The sequence below is a fragment of the Amphiprion ocellaris genome, chromosome 20 (assembly GCF_022539595.1).
Source record: "Amphiprion ocellaris isolate individual 3 ecotype Okinawa chromosome 20, ASM2253959v1, whole genome shotgun sequence".
Classification (NCBI taxonomy): domain Eukaryota; kingdom Metazoa; phylum Chordata; class Actinopteri; family Pomacentridae; genus Amphiprion; species Amphiprion ocellaris.
Window position 1 is genome coordinate 27,637,576 of NC_072785.1, and position 18,539 is coordinate 27,656,114.

Below are 18,539 nucleotides of genomic sequence, written 5' to 3' on the forward strand. Positions count from 1 at the left end.
CCAATGGATTATTCATTATTTTATATTATGACCGGAGTTCTCATTTTGCTATTCAAATTTGCCATTAAGTGGGCTCGCATTATATCTGACTTGAAGCGGCTCTTGCCTCTGAGATTTATGTAATTAAAACCAAAGCGTCCATCTGCCAGCAACTCAGGCTCTCCTCGGTTTGGCCAAAATGACATGCATTTCCATATTGTGTTTACATTTCATACATAGGGAAGTGAATTTCTGCTCACACAACACTTCTCGCCTTCCTGTATAATGGCAGGAAGTATTGTACAAGATTGGAGCCTGCAGTATGTATTTTTTATTTTTGCCACAGGAATAATATATTTAAACTTATTCCCCACATATAAATAACATACCGCATGTCACACATTTTGTAGGCAGTTTCTTAAAGCGGTGGGCTAGAAAGCAAGATGTGTAAATGTGGAGAACCTGAACTTCTATTATTCAGAAATCTACTTTCTGCAGACGGAGCTCTCAATGCTGCTTCAAGTATTTTTCACTTTTAACCTGCAGAACTTTCCTTTTTCATGCTGTAATTTTTCTGTTCAGATTTCCTTTTTTATCTGGACTGAAGCATCAGAAACTTTTCATGAATGCTTCCAAGATGGTTCCATTATCGACAGTGCAGTTTTTCTGTGCAATCATTGCTGGCAAAGTGCATCACCACCGTCCTTTTGCACGTTGCATACCATCTAAACCAGGGGTCACTAACTGGCGGATTGCGGTCCTGATCCGGACCCAGACGCCGTCTTATATGGACCGGACCTGTAATCAGTAAATTGTAACGGGATTTTAAATTTGACCGGTCGCTTCTGTTTTACCGGCACAGCTTTCCCAGTGTTTACGGCATTAGTTAGCAGCTCAGGAATCACACAGACCAATTACGTACGAGTTCAGCCATCCCACGTGACGCTACTCAGCCAATGAAGTCTCTGCATTCAGCTGCTAAACATCACAGCTCTGCGTTCAGAAAACAGTTGAGCGGTGAGGGACAGACAAAAAAGGAAAATGAATAAAGCGACACCGAGAGGGAAATAGTCCTGCACATGCTGACCATGTTTGGCTCAACATACAGCTGGATGCACCTTTCTCAACTATGAACATCATCAAAACTGAATATGGTTCCAGACTGACCAATGAGCTCCAAATGTGTTTGAGAATGGCCCTGACACCATTCAGACCACAATTCAAAATACACAATTCAGAAAATACTGGCAGGGCAAACTGCAGCTCAGTTCTCCCATTAAGCAGCATGGGATATAAGGGGAGTAACAAGACAGGAAAAAAATGTAAAAGTGTTCAAATGTTTACATTTTTTGAGATTTAGGTATTGTTAAAGATGTATATAAGCTGGTTCGGATTGTTTAGTCATTATTTTTTCAAATTCAGCACTTAATTTTAAGATGTACAGTTATATCAAAAGTTATTTGTTAATAAATGTTGTCAAAATGTTTTTGAACTGTACTGAACTTATTTGATTTGATGGTCAGTTATTGATTACATGCACACGCTGATAAAACTTCTAGGTTACATCATCATATATCGCACTAATTGAAGTTAGACTTTATGATGTCCCGGACCTTTGCTTTAATACATTTTCTCTGACTGGACCTCTTTGAATTTTAGTTGAATACCCCTGTAGTATACTATGTCGAAAAAAAATGCGATTTTTCAACATGTTGTAAAAACGTGCCATATGATGAAATACTGTAAAGGAGGCCATGTAAAACACTATGGTAATGTTTTCTTTAACATCTGTAAACAAAACAAAAACGTATCAACAAAGTTTTCTGTTAGAGTTTGTGTTCTTCAAAGTTTAACTCCAAGATTTTAAATATTGTCATTTACTGCAAATGAATATCTACTCCAAATCTCTCACTAATAATCATTATCAGCCTTAAAAACCCACAAAACACCCCTCTATACTTGACCACACTTGGTACAGTCCGGTTCCCCCTTCTATAAATCTGCTTGGAATCTTCCACTTCCTGTTTGTCAAAGTGGCCTTCTACCTGGACAGGTTTTGTTGGAGCTCATGCAACAAACATTTTGGGTAAGTGCACTTTAATATGGATGGATGACACTGAATTAGAGTCTGTTTTAATGACACTGAGTTAAGATGTGTAGCTCTGTCATTAAATAGGAAATTATTTCTCAGAATTCACAGAGAAAAGTCTGAAATGTTTGCTAGGTTAGCGTCCCACATGTACTTTGGCTCAGCTAAAGCTAACTCTCTCCAACTTCTGGATCTCTTGAGTTGGTTGTTGTTAAAATATCTTGCTGTAGGTGCTGAAGCTCAGAAAGTCTGAGATGTTTGTTCAGAATAAGCTCATTCTCAAGTCTGATCTGAACTGTCCTCTTTTGTTTGAACTTTCCCTAAACTTAGGAGTTAATGACAGAGCAGCACATCCAGACTCAGTCTCATTTATGTAGAGATTAAACTTCAGTGTCATTCATTGATGTTAAAGTGCAGTTTTTCAAATGTTTGTTGCACGTGCTCCCGACCAAACCAGTCCAGGTGAAAGACGATGTGAAGAGAAAGCTCCAGAGGATGAATATCACACATTTACGTTGGAAATAAATGTCCTTTAATGAGACATTGTCATGCAAAAGTTGGATTTCCCTTTAATGATGTTCAAATCTTCGATTGTTTTGTTGATGTTGGTTTCTAGATGTTTTCTGACACTCGGCCCCAAAGATTAAAACATTCTACGGCTCACAAGCTGCAACAATTCACACATTATCAACTATCTTTCTGACTAAACTAAGATAAAAAGTGAAAAACTGTCTGATTCCCGCATCATGAATGTAAATCTTTTTGGTTTTTATGACAGTAAACTGAATATATTTGGGTTTGACATTTTATAAACCAAAACAAGAAATGAATTAGTGGAGAAAACAATCAACAGATTAATGGACAAAGAAAATGTGTTTTCCAACATATATGGCTGAATTACTCCAACATTACAAGATACATACAATTTAAATTCTATTTTATTTATATAACGCCAATTACAGGTGAAATTGTCTCAAGATGTTTATTTTTATATTTTTTGTCATATTTAAAATATGACAAAGTAAGAAATTTAAAATTCTTGACTAATCCAATTTATTATTTGTTTTTTAAGAGACTAATGGACAACTAAAATAACTTTCTCCACTAAAACTAATAAACATGAGGTCAAATAGAAGTAACAGTTTTAAATACTGCAGTCCCACAACAACAAGAATAAAGTTTGTCAACAAAAACTAAATCTGCTGGTGGATTCCATGAAAGTCCTAATAAATGATAATAAAGTGTGATACTAAAGGTTTGTGGTGCTAAAAATGTCAAAGTAAAGATATCAAGAACATCTGGATGGAGGTTGATAAAAGTTGACCTTCCTTCATTTCTCTGGAGCGACTCCATGCATTTTATGGATGGTGGTTAAAGACCTGCTCTTCTAGTGGTCTTCCTTCTAGTCGCTGTAAAAAGTCACTCCATCCTGGCCGACTTCAACACCTCTTCATGACAACTTGTTCTGCCTCCGACCTGGTGGAAACTCCAGAAACTCGGGAAAACCCATGGAGACTCGAAGAACTCGTGGAGACTCGAAAAACTCGTCGGGCGGGGGAAGGTGTGGTGGGCGGTGGGGGAGTAGAGGGGGGAGGCCGCCACCCACCTCCCCACCTACTCTCCGCCCTGACTCCACCCAGACTCCGCCTTGGCTCCACCCATGGGGTCACTTCACCAACTACGATGTCAAAGGGACGACGAATTTATTTCTTTGTATCTGATCTGTAGCTCAGTGAGTTAAGGATTTGCCTATGGAGCTGCAGGTCGCTGGTTCAAGACCAGACACTTCTTAAGTTTTTTGAAAATCCTGACAAAGACAAAGAAAGAAAAAGGCCGGTGGTGGGTCTTGAACCTGCGACCCTTCGCTTGGTAGTCCTCTTCTTATCCCCCTGAGCTACTCGCTCAGATACTAATTCTTCTTTTTTTTGCGCATTTATCATCTATTTTTTGTCGTTTTCGAGTTTTTTTTTAACTTGAGTCTCGACTCGACCATTTTTTTCAGGAGGTTGGACTTCGGCCTTTGTGCTGGAGGGTGGAACCCTCAGTTCCCAGACTTTCCAAAGCCTCCACACCTCCCGAGTCCTCAGGACCTGAGCTTTCACACAGTCTGAGGGCTGAAATTTTCTAAGTCCCACAGTAGATCTCTGTTAGTTTGAACCTTCACACAGTCTGAGGGCTGATATCTTCTCAGTTCCTGAGTACTTCTCTGTTAGTTTGAACCTTCAGACAGTCTGAGGGCTGAAATTTTCTAAGTCCCACAGTAGTTCTCTGTTAGTTTGAACCTTCAGACAGTCTGAGGACTGAAGTTTTAAAAGTTTCTCAGTACTTCTCTGTTAGTTTGAACCTTCAGACAGTCTGAGGACTGAAATTTTAAAAGTTTCTCAGTACTTCTCTGTTAGTTTGAACCTTCAGACAGTCTGAGGACTGAAATTTTAAAAGTTTCTCAGTACTTCTCTGTTAGTTTGAACTTTCTGGTTAACAGAAGCCTTAAAACTTGTGACCATGAGTCTCGATTTCACATTTAGATCATCCATCTGAGTTCTTCTCAGACCTTCACCTGTGGGTTTTTTACAAACTTTGATTCTCTTCACTGAACAGTAAAGTTTGTGGAGATCAGACGGTAACATTAGTTTGATCGATGCCTTCAACGACTACTAGACTTTATCCGGAAAGCAGTTTTCTGAAATGAGTTGTTAGTAAATCTGTCCACAATCAAACCAAGAACATAGAAAGAGGAAATGTTTGAAGAAACAACTTGATGTTTTCGTTTCAGACTAGAAAACACTTTAAGACCTTCATCTGTTTTTGATCGTTTTATTGTCTCTTCTGTTTAATTTGATCTTCTAAAGTTTAACTGGTGTCTTTTCAAATGTTTTGTCTTTAGTTTGATTCTTCTTAAATGTTTAGTTTTGCTTTTTTCTCACCTTTTATTCTTTTCTAATGTCTGATTTGATTTCGAAATGTTTTGTCTTTTCAATGTTTGTTTTTTCAAATGTTTTATGGGCTTGATTGAATTTTTGTTTTACTTTCCCAATATTTAATTTTTCGATTAAATCTTTAAGGTTTTTCTTTTTAAATGTTTTACCACCTTTTCATGTTTAATTTTCTTTGTAAAGTCTTCATTGTATTTTCTGTTTAATTCCTATTTAAAGTTTTATTGTCTTTAAGATTTAATTTTCTAATTAAACATTGAAATTTTTAATTAAATGTTGTCTTTTTAAAGGTTTAATAATCTAATTAAATGTATTGTATTTATTTAATGTTTAATATTCTTCTTGTTTAATTGTATTTTTTAAATGTTTAATTATTGAAAATATTTTCTCTGTAATTTTTACTATTTTTATTTTAAAATTTTTGTTTAATTTCATAATGACATGTTTTGTATCTTGTAAATGTGTAAATGTGTAAATAAACATTAAATGCAATCAAACTACATTAAACAGACAAAATATTGAATCAGATAATTAAACAAGATACAAAACGTCATTATGAAATTAAACAAAAATTTTAAAATAAAAGTAAAAATTACAGAGAAAATATTTTCAATAATTAAACATTTAAAAAATACTTTTAATACAACTTCTTAAAATTTGTATTGTATTAAATTTTGTTTCCTTTGATTTAATTGCTTTTTCTTATGTAGTATATTTCTTTAATCTTCTTTTTCTCTCAAGATTTTAACCCCAACCTTAAAAATGAAATAAACCCTTAAATCACAATGAAAATAGTTCTGTTGTCACAATCATGAGTTAGTCAATTATTCAGTTTATCAATTCAACTTTATTTGTTTAGCACCTTTTACACAGATGACAAAACTAAACAAGCAAAGAGAAAAAAAACTATGCCAAAACTATGATTAAAACTCAAAAACATTTTTTAAAAAAAACAAGAGATTTAACATGGTAATAAAATATATTGTGTCCAGGGGATGGAGGGAGTTTATTGAAGTCTTCTTGGGCTCACATGGTAAATCATTTAAAATATAAACTTGATATTCAGTCTAAGGAAACTGCAGAGCAACAGAAGAACCAACAATATCTCCTGTTTTCTCCTTTAATGAGTCGACTCTTCTTGTGCTTTCAGACCAAAGAACTACAGACTCTTCACAACCTGCTCAAACTCTTGGTACAGGACCTCACCACACTGGTCAAGAAGGTTTCCGTCTCATTTCTACTCTGAAGCTCACCTTCTCCTGCTCAAACTGCTGACAAATGTTTCTGCTGCTCTAAAGTCTGGTCTCCAGAACTTCCTAAAAACTCTCAAAGTCTCTTCTGCTGCAGGTTGCTTTGTAGAACTGTTCCAGAAAACCTCACTAAACCACATGGAGGGGCCTCAAGATAGTCATCCAAATGAAACCATACAAAAACCAAACTAGTACAACACAAACGCTAAAGTCTCCTGCAGCCTACTAGAGAACCTCTGAGAACAGAGAATCAGGACAGGAACTCTTACCTTCTGGACAACCAACGCTGCTTCACAAACAAGAATACAGAATGTGTCTGACCAAAAACCTCTGAAGACTCACTACAGCCAAGATAAAGACACAACTCAGCTGGACCAAATCTACTCATCACTGCACACATTAGCACCATGTGTTAACTGTGGCTAAAGAACCACATTTACCAAGACAACTATCCAGTACAAAGCCCTAAAACACACCAAGAAACACATTAAAGCCTATTTTACTGCTGGAAGCTGCAAGCCAATGCCTAAAGAACAAATTAAAGCAACGGAGCCAAACCCAGTTCTGTGGTGAAGAGAAGCAGAGAAAATGTTTGGCTGCAGCTAAATAAAGCAGGAAGACACTGAGCTGCTCAGGTGTTCCTGATAACACCAAGCAGCCACCTGGACAGCCAATAGGAACACAGCTTACTGGAAGTCCAGAGGGCTGGGTTAGTGGAGGAAATTTAGTTTAAAGTTGAAGCAGAAAGTTCCAGTATTAGTTCCAGCTTACTGGAACTTTCTGCTTCAACTTTAAACTAAATTTCCTCCACTAACCCAGCCCTCTGGACTTCCAGTAAGCTGTGTTCCTATTGGCTGTCCAGGTGGCTGCTTGGTGTTATCAGGAACACCTGAGCAGCTCGGTGTTATCAGGAACACCTGAGCAGCTCAGTGTCTTCCTGCTTTATTTAGCTGCAGCCAAACATTTTCTCTGCTTCTCTTCACCACAGAACTGGGTTTGGCTCCATTGCTTTAATTTGTTCTTTAGGCGTTGGCTTGCAGCTTCCAGCAGTAAAATCGTCTTTAATGTGTTTCTTGGTGTGTTTTAGGGCTTTGTACTGGATAGTTGTCTTGGTAAAGGTGGTTCTTTAGCCACAGTTAGCACATGGTGCTAATGTGTGCAGTGATGAGTAGATTTGGTCCAGCTGAGTTGTGTCTTTATCTTGGCTGTAGTGAGTCTTCAGAGGTTTTTGGTCAGATACATTCTGTATTCTTGTTTGTGAAGCAGCGTTGGTTGTCCAGAAGGTAAGAGTTCCTGTCCTGATTCTCTGTTCTCAGAGGTTCTCTGGTAGACTGCAGGAGACTTTAGCGTTTGGGTTGTGCTAGTTTGGTTTTTATATAGTTTCATTTGGATGACTATCTTGAGGCCCCTCCATGTGGTTTAGTGAGGTTTTCTGGAACAGTTCTACAAAGCAACCTGCAGCAGAAGAGACTTTGAGAGTTTTTAGGAAGTTCTGGAGACCAGACTTTAGAGCAGCAGAAACATTTGTCAGCAGTTTGAGCAGGAGAAGGTGAGCTTCAGAGTAGAAATGAGACGGAAACCTTCTTGACCAGTGTGGTGAGGTCCTGTACCAAGAGTTTGAGCAGGTTGTGAAGAGTCTGTAGTTCTTTGGTCTGAAAGCACAAGAAGAGTCGACTCATTAAAGGAGAAAACAGGAGATATTGTTGGTTCTTCTGTTGCTCTGCAGTTTCCTTAGACTGAATATCAAGTTTATATTTTCAATGATTTACCATGTGAGCCCAAGAAGACTTCAATAAACTCCCTCCATCCCCTGGACACAATATATTTTATTACCATGTTAAATCTCTTGTTTTTTTTTAAAAATGTTTTTGAGTTTTAATCATAGTTTTGGCATAGTTTTTTTCTCTTTGCTTGTTTAGTTTTGTCATCTGTGTAAAAGGTGCTAAACAAATAAAGTTGAATTGATAAACTGAATAATTGACTAACTCATGATTGTGACAACAGAACTATTTTCATTGTGATTTAAGGGTTTATTTCATTTTTAAGGTTGGGGTTAAAATCTTGAGAGAAAAAGAAGATTAAAGAAATATACTACATAAGAAAAAGCAATTAAATCAAAGGAAACAAAATTTAATACAATAAAAATTTTAAGAAGTTGTATTAAAAGTATTTTTTAAATGTTTAATTATTGAAAATATTTTCTCTGTAATTTTTACTTTTATTTTAAAATTTTTGTTTAATTTCATAATGACGTTTTGTATCTTGTTTAATTATCTGATTCAATATTTTGTCTGTTTAATGTAGTTTGATTGCATTTAATGTTTATTTACACATTTACACATTTACAAGATACAAAACATGTCATTATGAAATTAAACAAAAATTTTAAAATAAAAATAGTAAAAATTACAGAGAAAATATTTTCAATAATTAAACATTTAAAAAATACAATTAAACAAGAAGAATATTAAACATTAAATAAATACAATACATTTAATTAGATTATTAAACCTTTAAAAAGACAACATTTAATTAAAAATTTCAATGTTTAATTAGAAAATTAAATCTTAAAGACAATAAAACTATAAATAGGAATTAAACAGAAAATACAATGAAGACTTTACAAAGAAAATTAAACATGAAAAGGTGGTAAAACATTTAAAAAGAAAAACCTTAAAGATTTAATCGAAAAATTAAATATTGGGAAAGTAAAACAAAAATTCAATCAAGCCCATAAAACATTTGAAAAAACAAACATTGAAAAGACAAAACATTTCGAAATCAAATCAGACATTAGAAAAGAATAAAAGGTGAGAAAAAAGCAAAACTAAACATTTAAGAAGAATCAAACTAAAGACAAAACATTTGAAAAGACACCAGTTAAACTTTAGAAGATCAAATTAAACAGAAGAGACAATAAAACGATCAAAAACAGATGAAGGTCTTAAAGTGTTTTCTAGTCTGAAACGAAAACATCAAGTTGTTTCTTCAAACATTTCCTCTTTCTATGTTCTTGGTTTGATTGTGGACAGATTTACTAACAACTCATTTCAGAAAACTGCTTTCCGGATAAAGTCTAGTAGTCGTTGAAGGCATCGATCAAACTAATGTTACCGTCTGATCTCCACAAACTTTACTGTTCAGTGAAGAGAATCAAAGTTTGTAAAAAACCCACAGGTGAAGGTCTGAGAAGAACTCAGATGGATGATCTAAATGTGAAATCGAGACTCATGGTCACAAGTTTTAAGGCTTCTGTTAACCAGAAAGTTCAAACTAACAGAGAAGTACTGAGAAACTTTTAAAATTTCAGTCCTCAGACTGTCTGAAGGTTCAAACTAACAGAGAAGTACTGAGAAACTTTTAAAATTTCAGTCCTCAGACTGTCTGAAGGTTCAAACTAACAGAGAAGTACTGAGAAACTTTTAAAACTTCAGTCCTCAGACTGTCTGAAGGTTCAAACTAACAGAGAACTACTGTGGGACTTAGAAAATTTCAGCCCTCAGACTGTCTGAAGGTTCAAACTAACAGAGAAGTACTCAGGAACTGAGAAGATATCAGCCCTCAGACTGTGTGAAGGTTCAAACTAACAGAGATCTACTGTGGGACTTAGAAAATTTCAGCCCTCAGACTGTGTGAAAGCTCAGGTCCTGAGGACTCGGGAGGTGTGGAGGCTTTGGAAAGTCTGGGAACTGAGGGTTCCACCCTCCAGCACAAAGGCCGAAGTCCAACCTCCTGAAAAAAATGGTCGAGTCGAGACTCAAGTTAAAAAAAAACTCGAAAACGACAAAAAATAGATGATAAATGCGCAAAAAAAAGAAGAATTAGTATCTGAGCGAGTAGCTCAGGGGGATAAGAAGAGGACTACCAAGCGAAGGGTCGCAGGTTCAAGACCCACCACCGGCCTTTTTCTTTCTTTGTCTTTGTCAGGATTTTCAAAAAACTTAAGAAGTGTCTGGTCTTGAACCAGCGACCTGCAGCTCCATAGGCAAATCCTTAACTCACTGAGCTACAGATCAGATACAAAGAAATAAATTCGTCGTCCCTTTGACATCGTAGTTGGTGAAGTGACCCATGGGTGGAGCCAAGGCGGAGTCTGGGTGGAGTCAGGGCGGAGAGTAGGTGGGGAGGTGGGTGGCGGCCTCCCCCCTCTACTCCCCCACCGCCCACCACACCTTCCCCCGCCCGACGAGTTCTTCGAGTCTCCACGAGTTCTTCGAGTCTCCACGGGTTTTCCCGAGTTTCTGGAGTTTCCACCAGGTCGGAGGCAGAACAAGTTGTCATGAAGAGGTGTTGAAGTCAGCCAGGATGGACTGACTTTTTACAGCGACTAGAAGGAAGACCACTAGAAGAGCAGGTCTTTAACCACCATCCATAAAATGCATGGAGTCGCTCCAGAGAAATGAAGGAAGGTCAACTTTTATCAACCTCCATCCAGATGTTCTTGATATCTTTACTTTGACATTTTTAGCACCACAAACCTTTAGTATCACACTTTATTATCATTTATTAGGACTTTCATGGAATCCACCAGCAGATTTAGTTTTTGTTGACAAACTTTATTCTTGTTGTTGTGGGACTGCAGTATTTAAAACTGTTACTTCTATTTGACCTCATGTTTATTAGTTTTAGTGGAGAAAGTTATTTTAGTTGTCCATTAGTCTCTTAAAAAACAAATAATAAATTGGATTAGTCAAGAATTTTAAATTTCTTACTTTGTCATATTTTAAATATGACAAAAAATATAAAAATAAACATCTTGAGACAATTTCACCTGTAATTGGCGTTATATAAATAAAATAGAATTTAAATTGTATGTATCTTGTAATGTTGGAGTAATTCAGCCATATATGTTGGAAAACACATTTTCTTTGTCCATTAATCTGTTGATTGTTTTCTCCACTAATTCATTTCTTGTTTTGGTTTATAAAATGTCAAACCCAAATATATTCAGTTTACTGTCATAAAAACCAAAAAGATTTACATTCATGATGCGGGAATCAGACAGTTTTTCACTTTTTATCTTAGTTTAGTCAGAAAGATAGTTGATAATGTGTGAATTGTTGCAGCTTGTGAGCCGTAGAATGTTTTAATCTTTGGGGCCAAGTGTCAGAAAACATCTAGAAACCAACATCAACAAAACAATCGAAGATTTGAACATCATTAAAGGGAAATCCAACTTTTGCATGACAATGTCTCATTAAAGGACATTTATTTCCAACGTAAATGTGTGATATTCATCCTCTGGAGCTTTCTCTTCACATCGTCTTCCACCTGGACTGGTTTGGTCGGGAGCATGTGCAACAAACATTTGAAAAACTGCACTTTAACATCAATGAATGACACTGAAGTTTAATCTCTACATAAATGAGACTGAGTCTGGATGTGCTGCTCTGTCATTAACTCCTAAGTTTAGGGAAAGTTCAAACAAAAGAGGACAGTTCAGATCAGACTTGAGAATGAGCTTATTTTGAACAAACATCTCAGACTTTCTGAGCTTCAGCACCTACAGCAAGATATTTTAACAACAAGCAACTCAAGAGATCCAGAAGTTGGAGAGAGTTAGCTTTAGCTGAGCCAAAGAACATGTGGGACGCTAACCTAGCAAACATTTCAGACTTTTCTCTGTGAATTCAGAGAAATAATTTACTATTTAATGACAGAGCTACACATCTTAACTCAGTCTCATTAAAACAGACTCTAATTCAGTGTCATCCATCCATATTAAAGTGCACTTACCCAAAATGTTTGTTGCATGAGCTCCAACAAAACCTGTCCAGGTAGAAGGCCACTTTGACAAACAGGAAGTGGAAGATTCCAAGCAGATTTATAGAAGGGGGAACCGGACTGTACCAAGTGTGGTCAAGTATAGGGTGTTTTGTGGGTTTTTAAGGCTGATAATGATTATTAGTGAGAGATTTGGAGTAGATATTCATTTGCAGTAAATGACAATATTTAAAATCTTGGAGTTAAACTTTGAAGAACACAAACTCTAACAGAAAACTTTGTTGATACGTTTTTGTTTTGTTTACAGATGTTAAAGAAAATATTACCATAGTGTTTTACATGGCCTCCTTTACAGTATTTCATCATATGGCACGTTTTTACAACATGTTGAAAAATCGCATTTTTTTTCGACATAGTATACTACAGGGGTATTCAACTAAAATTCAAAGAGGTCCAGTCAGAGAAAATGTATTAAAGCAAAGGTCCGGGACATCATAAAGTCTAACTTCAATTAGTGCGATATATGATGATGTAACCTGGAAGTTTTATCAGCGTGTGCATGTAATCAATAACTGACCATCAAATCAAATAAGTTCAGTACAGTTCAAAAACATTTTGACAACATTTATTAACAAATAACTTTTGATATAACTGTACATCTTAAAATTAAGTGCTGAATTTGAAAAAATAATGACTAAACAATCCGAACCAGCTTATATACATCTTTAACAATACCTAAATCTCAAAAAATGTAAACATTTGAACACTTTTACATTTTTTTCCTGTCTTGTTACTCCCCTTATATCCCATGCTGCTTAATGGGAGAACTGAGCTGCAGTTTGCCCTGCCAGTATTTTCTGAATTGTGTATTTTGAATTGTGGTCTGAATGGTGTCAGGGCCATTCTCAAACACATTTGAGCTCATTGGTCAGTCTGGAACCATATTCAGTTTTGATGATGTTCATAGTTGAGAAAGGTGCATCCAGCTGTATGTTGAGCCAAACATGGTCAGCATGTGCAGGACTATTTCCCTCTCGGTGTCGCTTTATTCATTTTCCTTTTTTGTCTGTCCCTCACCGCTCAACTGTTTTCTGAACGCAGAGCTGTGATGTTTAGCAGCTGCAATGCAGAGACTTCATTGGCTGAGTAGCGTCACGTGGGATGGCTGAACTCGTACGTAATTGGTCTGTGTGATTCCTGAGCTGCTAACTAATGCCGTAAACACTGGGAAAGCTGTGCTGGTCAAACAGAAGCGACCGGTCAAATTTAAAATCCCGTTACAATTTACTGATTACAGGTCCGGTCCATATAAGACGGCGTCTGGGTCCGGATCAGGACCGCAATCCGCCAGTTAGTGACCCCTGTTTGACACCATTTTTATTTTATTTTTTGACATTTTACAGACCAGACAACTCATCAAGAAAATAATCCTTAGCTGCAGGACTCACTACTACACCAAAAAAGATAATTATTGGATCAACTTTAATGAATTGCCTTAATTGTTAGCAAGAAACTGAATTAAGTTTATCCAACACTTAATATTAATGCTACTAGTTTAGGTTAGGTTGACAAAAAAACACTTGATTACTCTCAAATAAGCATTGCTGCAGCTTAATATTAAGAAAAATCTACTTGAAGTTTCCAATTTTTCCAACTTAAATATTTACTTAACTCAAATGTAAAATGTAAAACATGATTTTGTCATTAGAACTGCCAGTTTGTTTACTGTTCAGTTCGGTTTCAGCTGAAAAAAAATGGAAGAAACACAGACACATTTTATAGACCACAGTTTTTAATATTAATCGAGAGAATAATCAAGCTGCAACCTTGTTCCTGATGTATCACTTTGTTTTAGCAGAAAAGAATGTCAAAAATATTCTAGTAGCCTCATGTGTACTTCAATTTTGATTTAAAAATGTCCCCAAATGACAATAAAGCTTAAAATGAAAGAGAATTCAATCATTCAGCGGTCTGATGACTCACTCTGAAAGGCTGACCACGCTTTAATTACAGACAAAGTGATCAATCAGAGTCAAAAGAGTCCCGCCGAAGAAAAAGCAGAAGGACACACGAGTTGAAAATGGCCAAAGTTTTCCCATTTAGCAATCAGACAACAAAAATAACAGAGTGTGTAATAAGTTTCCAGTCGTGTCTCTTTAAAAAAAACATCTGCTGCTCTTGTGTTCCAGAAAACGCCATCCTGGCCTTTGGAAACGGATCGGATGTGAAGACAGGTGCCAGCCAGCCCGGGATGCCCAGTCCAGCAACCGACAACCAGAGCCCACACTTGGCAACCACCGCCCCAGGCGTCTCTATGGAAACAGAGCAGAACATTCTGCGAGCACAGATACCTACTCAGGTGAGACGAGACGGAAGACTGGAAATGTGATGTACAACCTTCTCCAAACACACAGGCACTAATGGAGACTCTCAGAATTGGGTTATACAGCAGCAGATAACTTGGAGTGTTTGCTTTAGCCTCGCGGCAGATGGATGGGATTTACACAATCTGGCTGATTCACTCAGCGTCGGGTACAGAGCCGCACAAAAAGTTGAAATAACCGAGGCAGAGTCCATTTGCTAACTTGTGCACAAAACTCGCTTCACACCATTTCATCTGAGCATCTAAATTGTAGGTATCTATAAGAGATCCAGGCGGAAGACTAAAAAAGAAACATGAATAAAAGAAATCTCTTACCGTAGCTGCTGATACCATAGATGTGTAAATTAGACATTCAAAGCTGCACTTTTAATGTAGGAAAAAATAATTACACCTTAAGTTTAATGAATAAAATAAACTTAACTGATACCTAACCAGAGAAATGTAAATTACAGCAGCTGCATAAACGTGAACAAAAAATAATTAGCCCTGAAATTTAATGAATGTTGACTTCTAAAATATAAAATAAACTTTATTGTTCGAGCAGCTAGATACAGAAGAGGCATGGAAGAAGTTGGATGAGAAATACAAAAACTACAATAAGGCTAAAAAGTAAAGATGGAACATACAAGGCATGATGCATTTATATTTACTAATGAATTTATAATTTATTTAGCTTATTAGAAATAAAATTTAAAAAAAACAACTTGACAGTTTTGGGGACTGTGTTGATATTTAACAGCAAATTTATCAATTGTAAGACTGATTTCTCAACAGTAAATTTCAAAATAAGGCTAAAACATGCATGTGATAGCTCAATTAGCCACATAAATGTGTATTTTATATACTATTGTAGGGTTCTGACCACAATATTTAAAGTAGTCAGGTAAATTTGCATAATTAACATTACTGTGGCGTAATAACCTTGACATTTCAAATCGCTAGGTGAGTCTATTTATCTATTTAGTAGCACTTTGGCTCAGCATCTGTCGTGTTAAATGTACTGTATAAATAACAGAGAACTGACAGGTGAGTATTGGCTGATGATACCAGGCTCTACAGACCGGCTCATTCAGTGTTTATCATGTGGAGAATCCTGTTTGAGCGAATCAAGGAAGCTTTACTGGATGATTGGATGTAACTTTATTGATTCCAGTGTCGTCTTTAGACCTCTGCTGCAGTAAAACGGATCCAGCACTCAGAGTTGGAGCATAAAACAAAGTAATGACAATAAAACTGTCGAGGCAATTAAAAGAAGCTGCAAAACTCAGTGTAAACAAATGTTATGTACACTTTTCTGAACAGCGAACTTAAAAGATGCAATATACCGTGTACAATTACAGACATAGAAACAGGCATTTAAATAGGGGAATCATTTCAGTTTCTATGGTTAATGCCTTCAGCATTTTAGTTTAGTTTGAGGCCCATTCAGTGTTAATATATAAAACCTAAACTAGCCCATATTCTTAACTGCCTCATCAACAGTATAAACAGGTTCTGTAAACATCCTAGTCATAAAGTAAACAATGACTGAACTCTGTTGGACATAAATTTTAATGCAGACAGCCTGTTTCGCATTAGACATGCGCACCGTATTGCAGATTTTAATAATGAGGAGAAATTTATAAATAATTTACTTGAGGCGAAGGAAATTTGTTCCATGCATTTGGCTCCTAATGGGAACCCAAAACTGCTGCAGATAACATAATTGACAATCTGCCAACAGATATAAATAAACTTCACAAGCCAAATGTGTAACTAGGCCACTTACTTACGTCCAGAGGGAAAGCTGAAGAAAAAAAAAATGCCAAAAGCCCAAATTACATCTTTTTTTCCTCCCACTCGTCCCACACACAATTGTTTCAAGAGTCGATATCATCCTGTGACACTCAGCTGAACATTTTCTCACCTGATAGTCAGTTATAAAGTGATGCTCAAATAAAATGTCATCCAGTTTACACCATTCACAGTTAATTAAACCAGCAAATTAGCTCTGGACAGCTGCCTCAGAGTCATAACGTCGGATATTAGCTCTTCATCCAACATCCTGTCAGTTTTTAAAGCATCGCCTCTTATGTGTGAGGAAAAATTAACGCCGCATTTCAATCAGGTCTGACGTCTCCTCGGTGTCAAGTGTTTGACCGGGAAAGATGCGATAACTCATTTAATTAATGTTTACACATTTCCAGAGGTTTTATCAGTTTAATTTAATGTACCTCGACACCAAAAAGTAGTTAAATGTCTGTTTACAGTTAAATTTCTCTTTTGCAACGGGCACAACTCGGACCAATTAAGACCTGTTGACTTAGACACCAACAACATTAGCAGCAGATCCTTTAAGTTCTGGAAGTTGCAAGGTGGGAACTCTGTGAATCAGACATTTCCGTTTGAGATCTGAAAATTTGGAAGCAGTGTCAACACCTTGAACTTTTTCCTGAACTTGTTTGCAGTGTCACAGGAAGAATTAACCTGACGAAAGTGGCTATCAGAGAATATTTTTCTTATAAAGGGGTACTATACTATGACTTTTTCATGCCGTTTTTGATGACATACTAAATTATGATGTTTTGGTCACATTTTTGATGACATACTATGACTTTTTCATGCCGTTTTTGATGGCACAAAATTATGATGTATTGGACACATTTTTGACGACACTAAACTATGACTTTTTCGTAACGCTTTTGACGACATATTAAACTATGACGTTTTGGTCACATTTTTGATGACATACTATGACTTTTTCGCGCCGTTTTTGACGACATACTAAACTATGACGTTTTGGTCAGATTTTTGACGACATACTAAACTATGACGTTTTGGTCAGATTTTTGACGACACACTAAACTATGACGTTTTGGACAAATTTTTAACGACATACTAAACTATGACTTTTTCGCCCCGTTTTTGACGACATACTAAATTATGACTTTTTCGTGGCATTTTTCGTGCCATTTTTGATGACATACTAAACTATGACTTTTTCGTGGCATTTTTCGTGCCATTTTTGACGTCATACTATACTATGACTTCTCCACGTCCTTTTTGACGTCATACTAAACTATGACTTTTTCACGCCATTTTTGATGTCATACTATACTATGACTTTTTCACGCCGTTTTTGACGACATACTATACTATATGAATACTATAAATTCATGATGATTTTTTTTTCAAAGAAAACCTTTCTGGAGTGTTTTTCACACCCTCCTTTACATTATTTCTTCATATGGCACGTTTTTACATGTTTGAAAAATCGCATTTTTTTTCGACATAGTATAGTAAGGCGTTTTTTTTTGCGCCAAAATTCATGATGATTTTTTTTTCAAAGAAAACCTTTCTGGAGTGTTTTTCACGGCCTCCTTTACATTATTTCATCATATGGCACGTTTTTACAACATGTTTGAAAAATCGCATTTTTTTTCGACATAGTATAGTAAGGCGTTTTTTTTTGCGCCAAAATTCATGATGATTTTTTTTTCAAAGAAAACCTTTCTGGAGTGTTTTTCACGGCCTCCTTTACATTATTTCATCATATGGCACGTTTTTACAACATGTTTGAAAAATCGCATTTTTTTTCGACATAGTATAGTAAGGCGTTTTTTTTGCGCCAAAATTCATGATGATTTTTTTTTCAAAGAAAACCTTTCTGGAGTGTTTTTCACGGCCTCCTTTACATTATTTCATCATATGGCACGTTTTTACAACATGTTTGAAAAATCGCATTTTTTTTCGACATAGTATAGTAAGGCGTTTTTTTTGCGCCAAAATTCATGATGATTTTTTTTTCAAAGAAAACCTTTCTGGAGTGTTTTTCACGCCCTCCTTTACATTATTTCATCATATGGCACGTTTTTACAACATGTTTGAAAAATCGCATTTTTTTTCGACATAGTATAGTAAGGCGTTTTTTTTGCGCCAAAATTCATGATGATTTTTTTTTCAAAGAAAACCTTTCTGGAGTGTTTTTCACGCCCTCCTTTACATTATTTCATCATATGGCACGTTTTTACAACATGTTTGAAAAATCGCATTTTTTTTCGACATAGTATAGTAAGGCGTTTTTTTTGCGCCAAAATTCATGATGATTTTTTTTTCAAAGAAAACCTTTCTGGAGTGTTTTTCACGGCCTCCTTTACATTATTTCATCATATGGCACGTTTTTACAACATGTTTGAAAAATC

General features: G+C 36.1%; 1 protein-coding gene across 1 annotated transcript in view; it reads left to right on the plus strand.

Moving 5' to 3' along the window:
* Positions 1 to 14,395, plus strand: part of gfra4a (GDNF family receptor alpha 4a) — a 206,079-nt gene extending 191,684 nt beyond the window's left edge. Inside the window, exon 7 of the mRNA XM_055006067.1 lies at positions 14,165 to 14,395. Coding sequence (XP_054862042.1) covers positions 14,165 to 14,364 — 200 coding nt within the window. The 3' untranslated portion in view covers positions 14,365 to 14,395. The remainder of the gene's footprint in view (positions 1 to 14,164) is intronic.
* Positions 14,396 to 18,539: the final 4,144 nt, after the last annotated feature.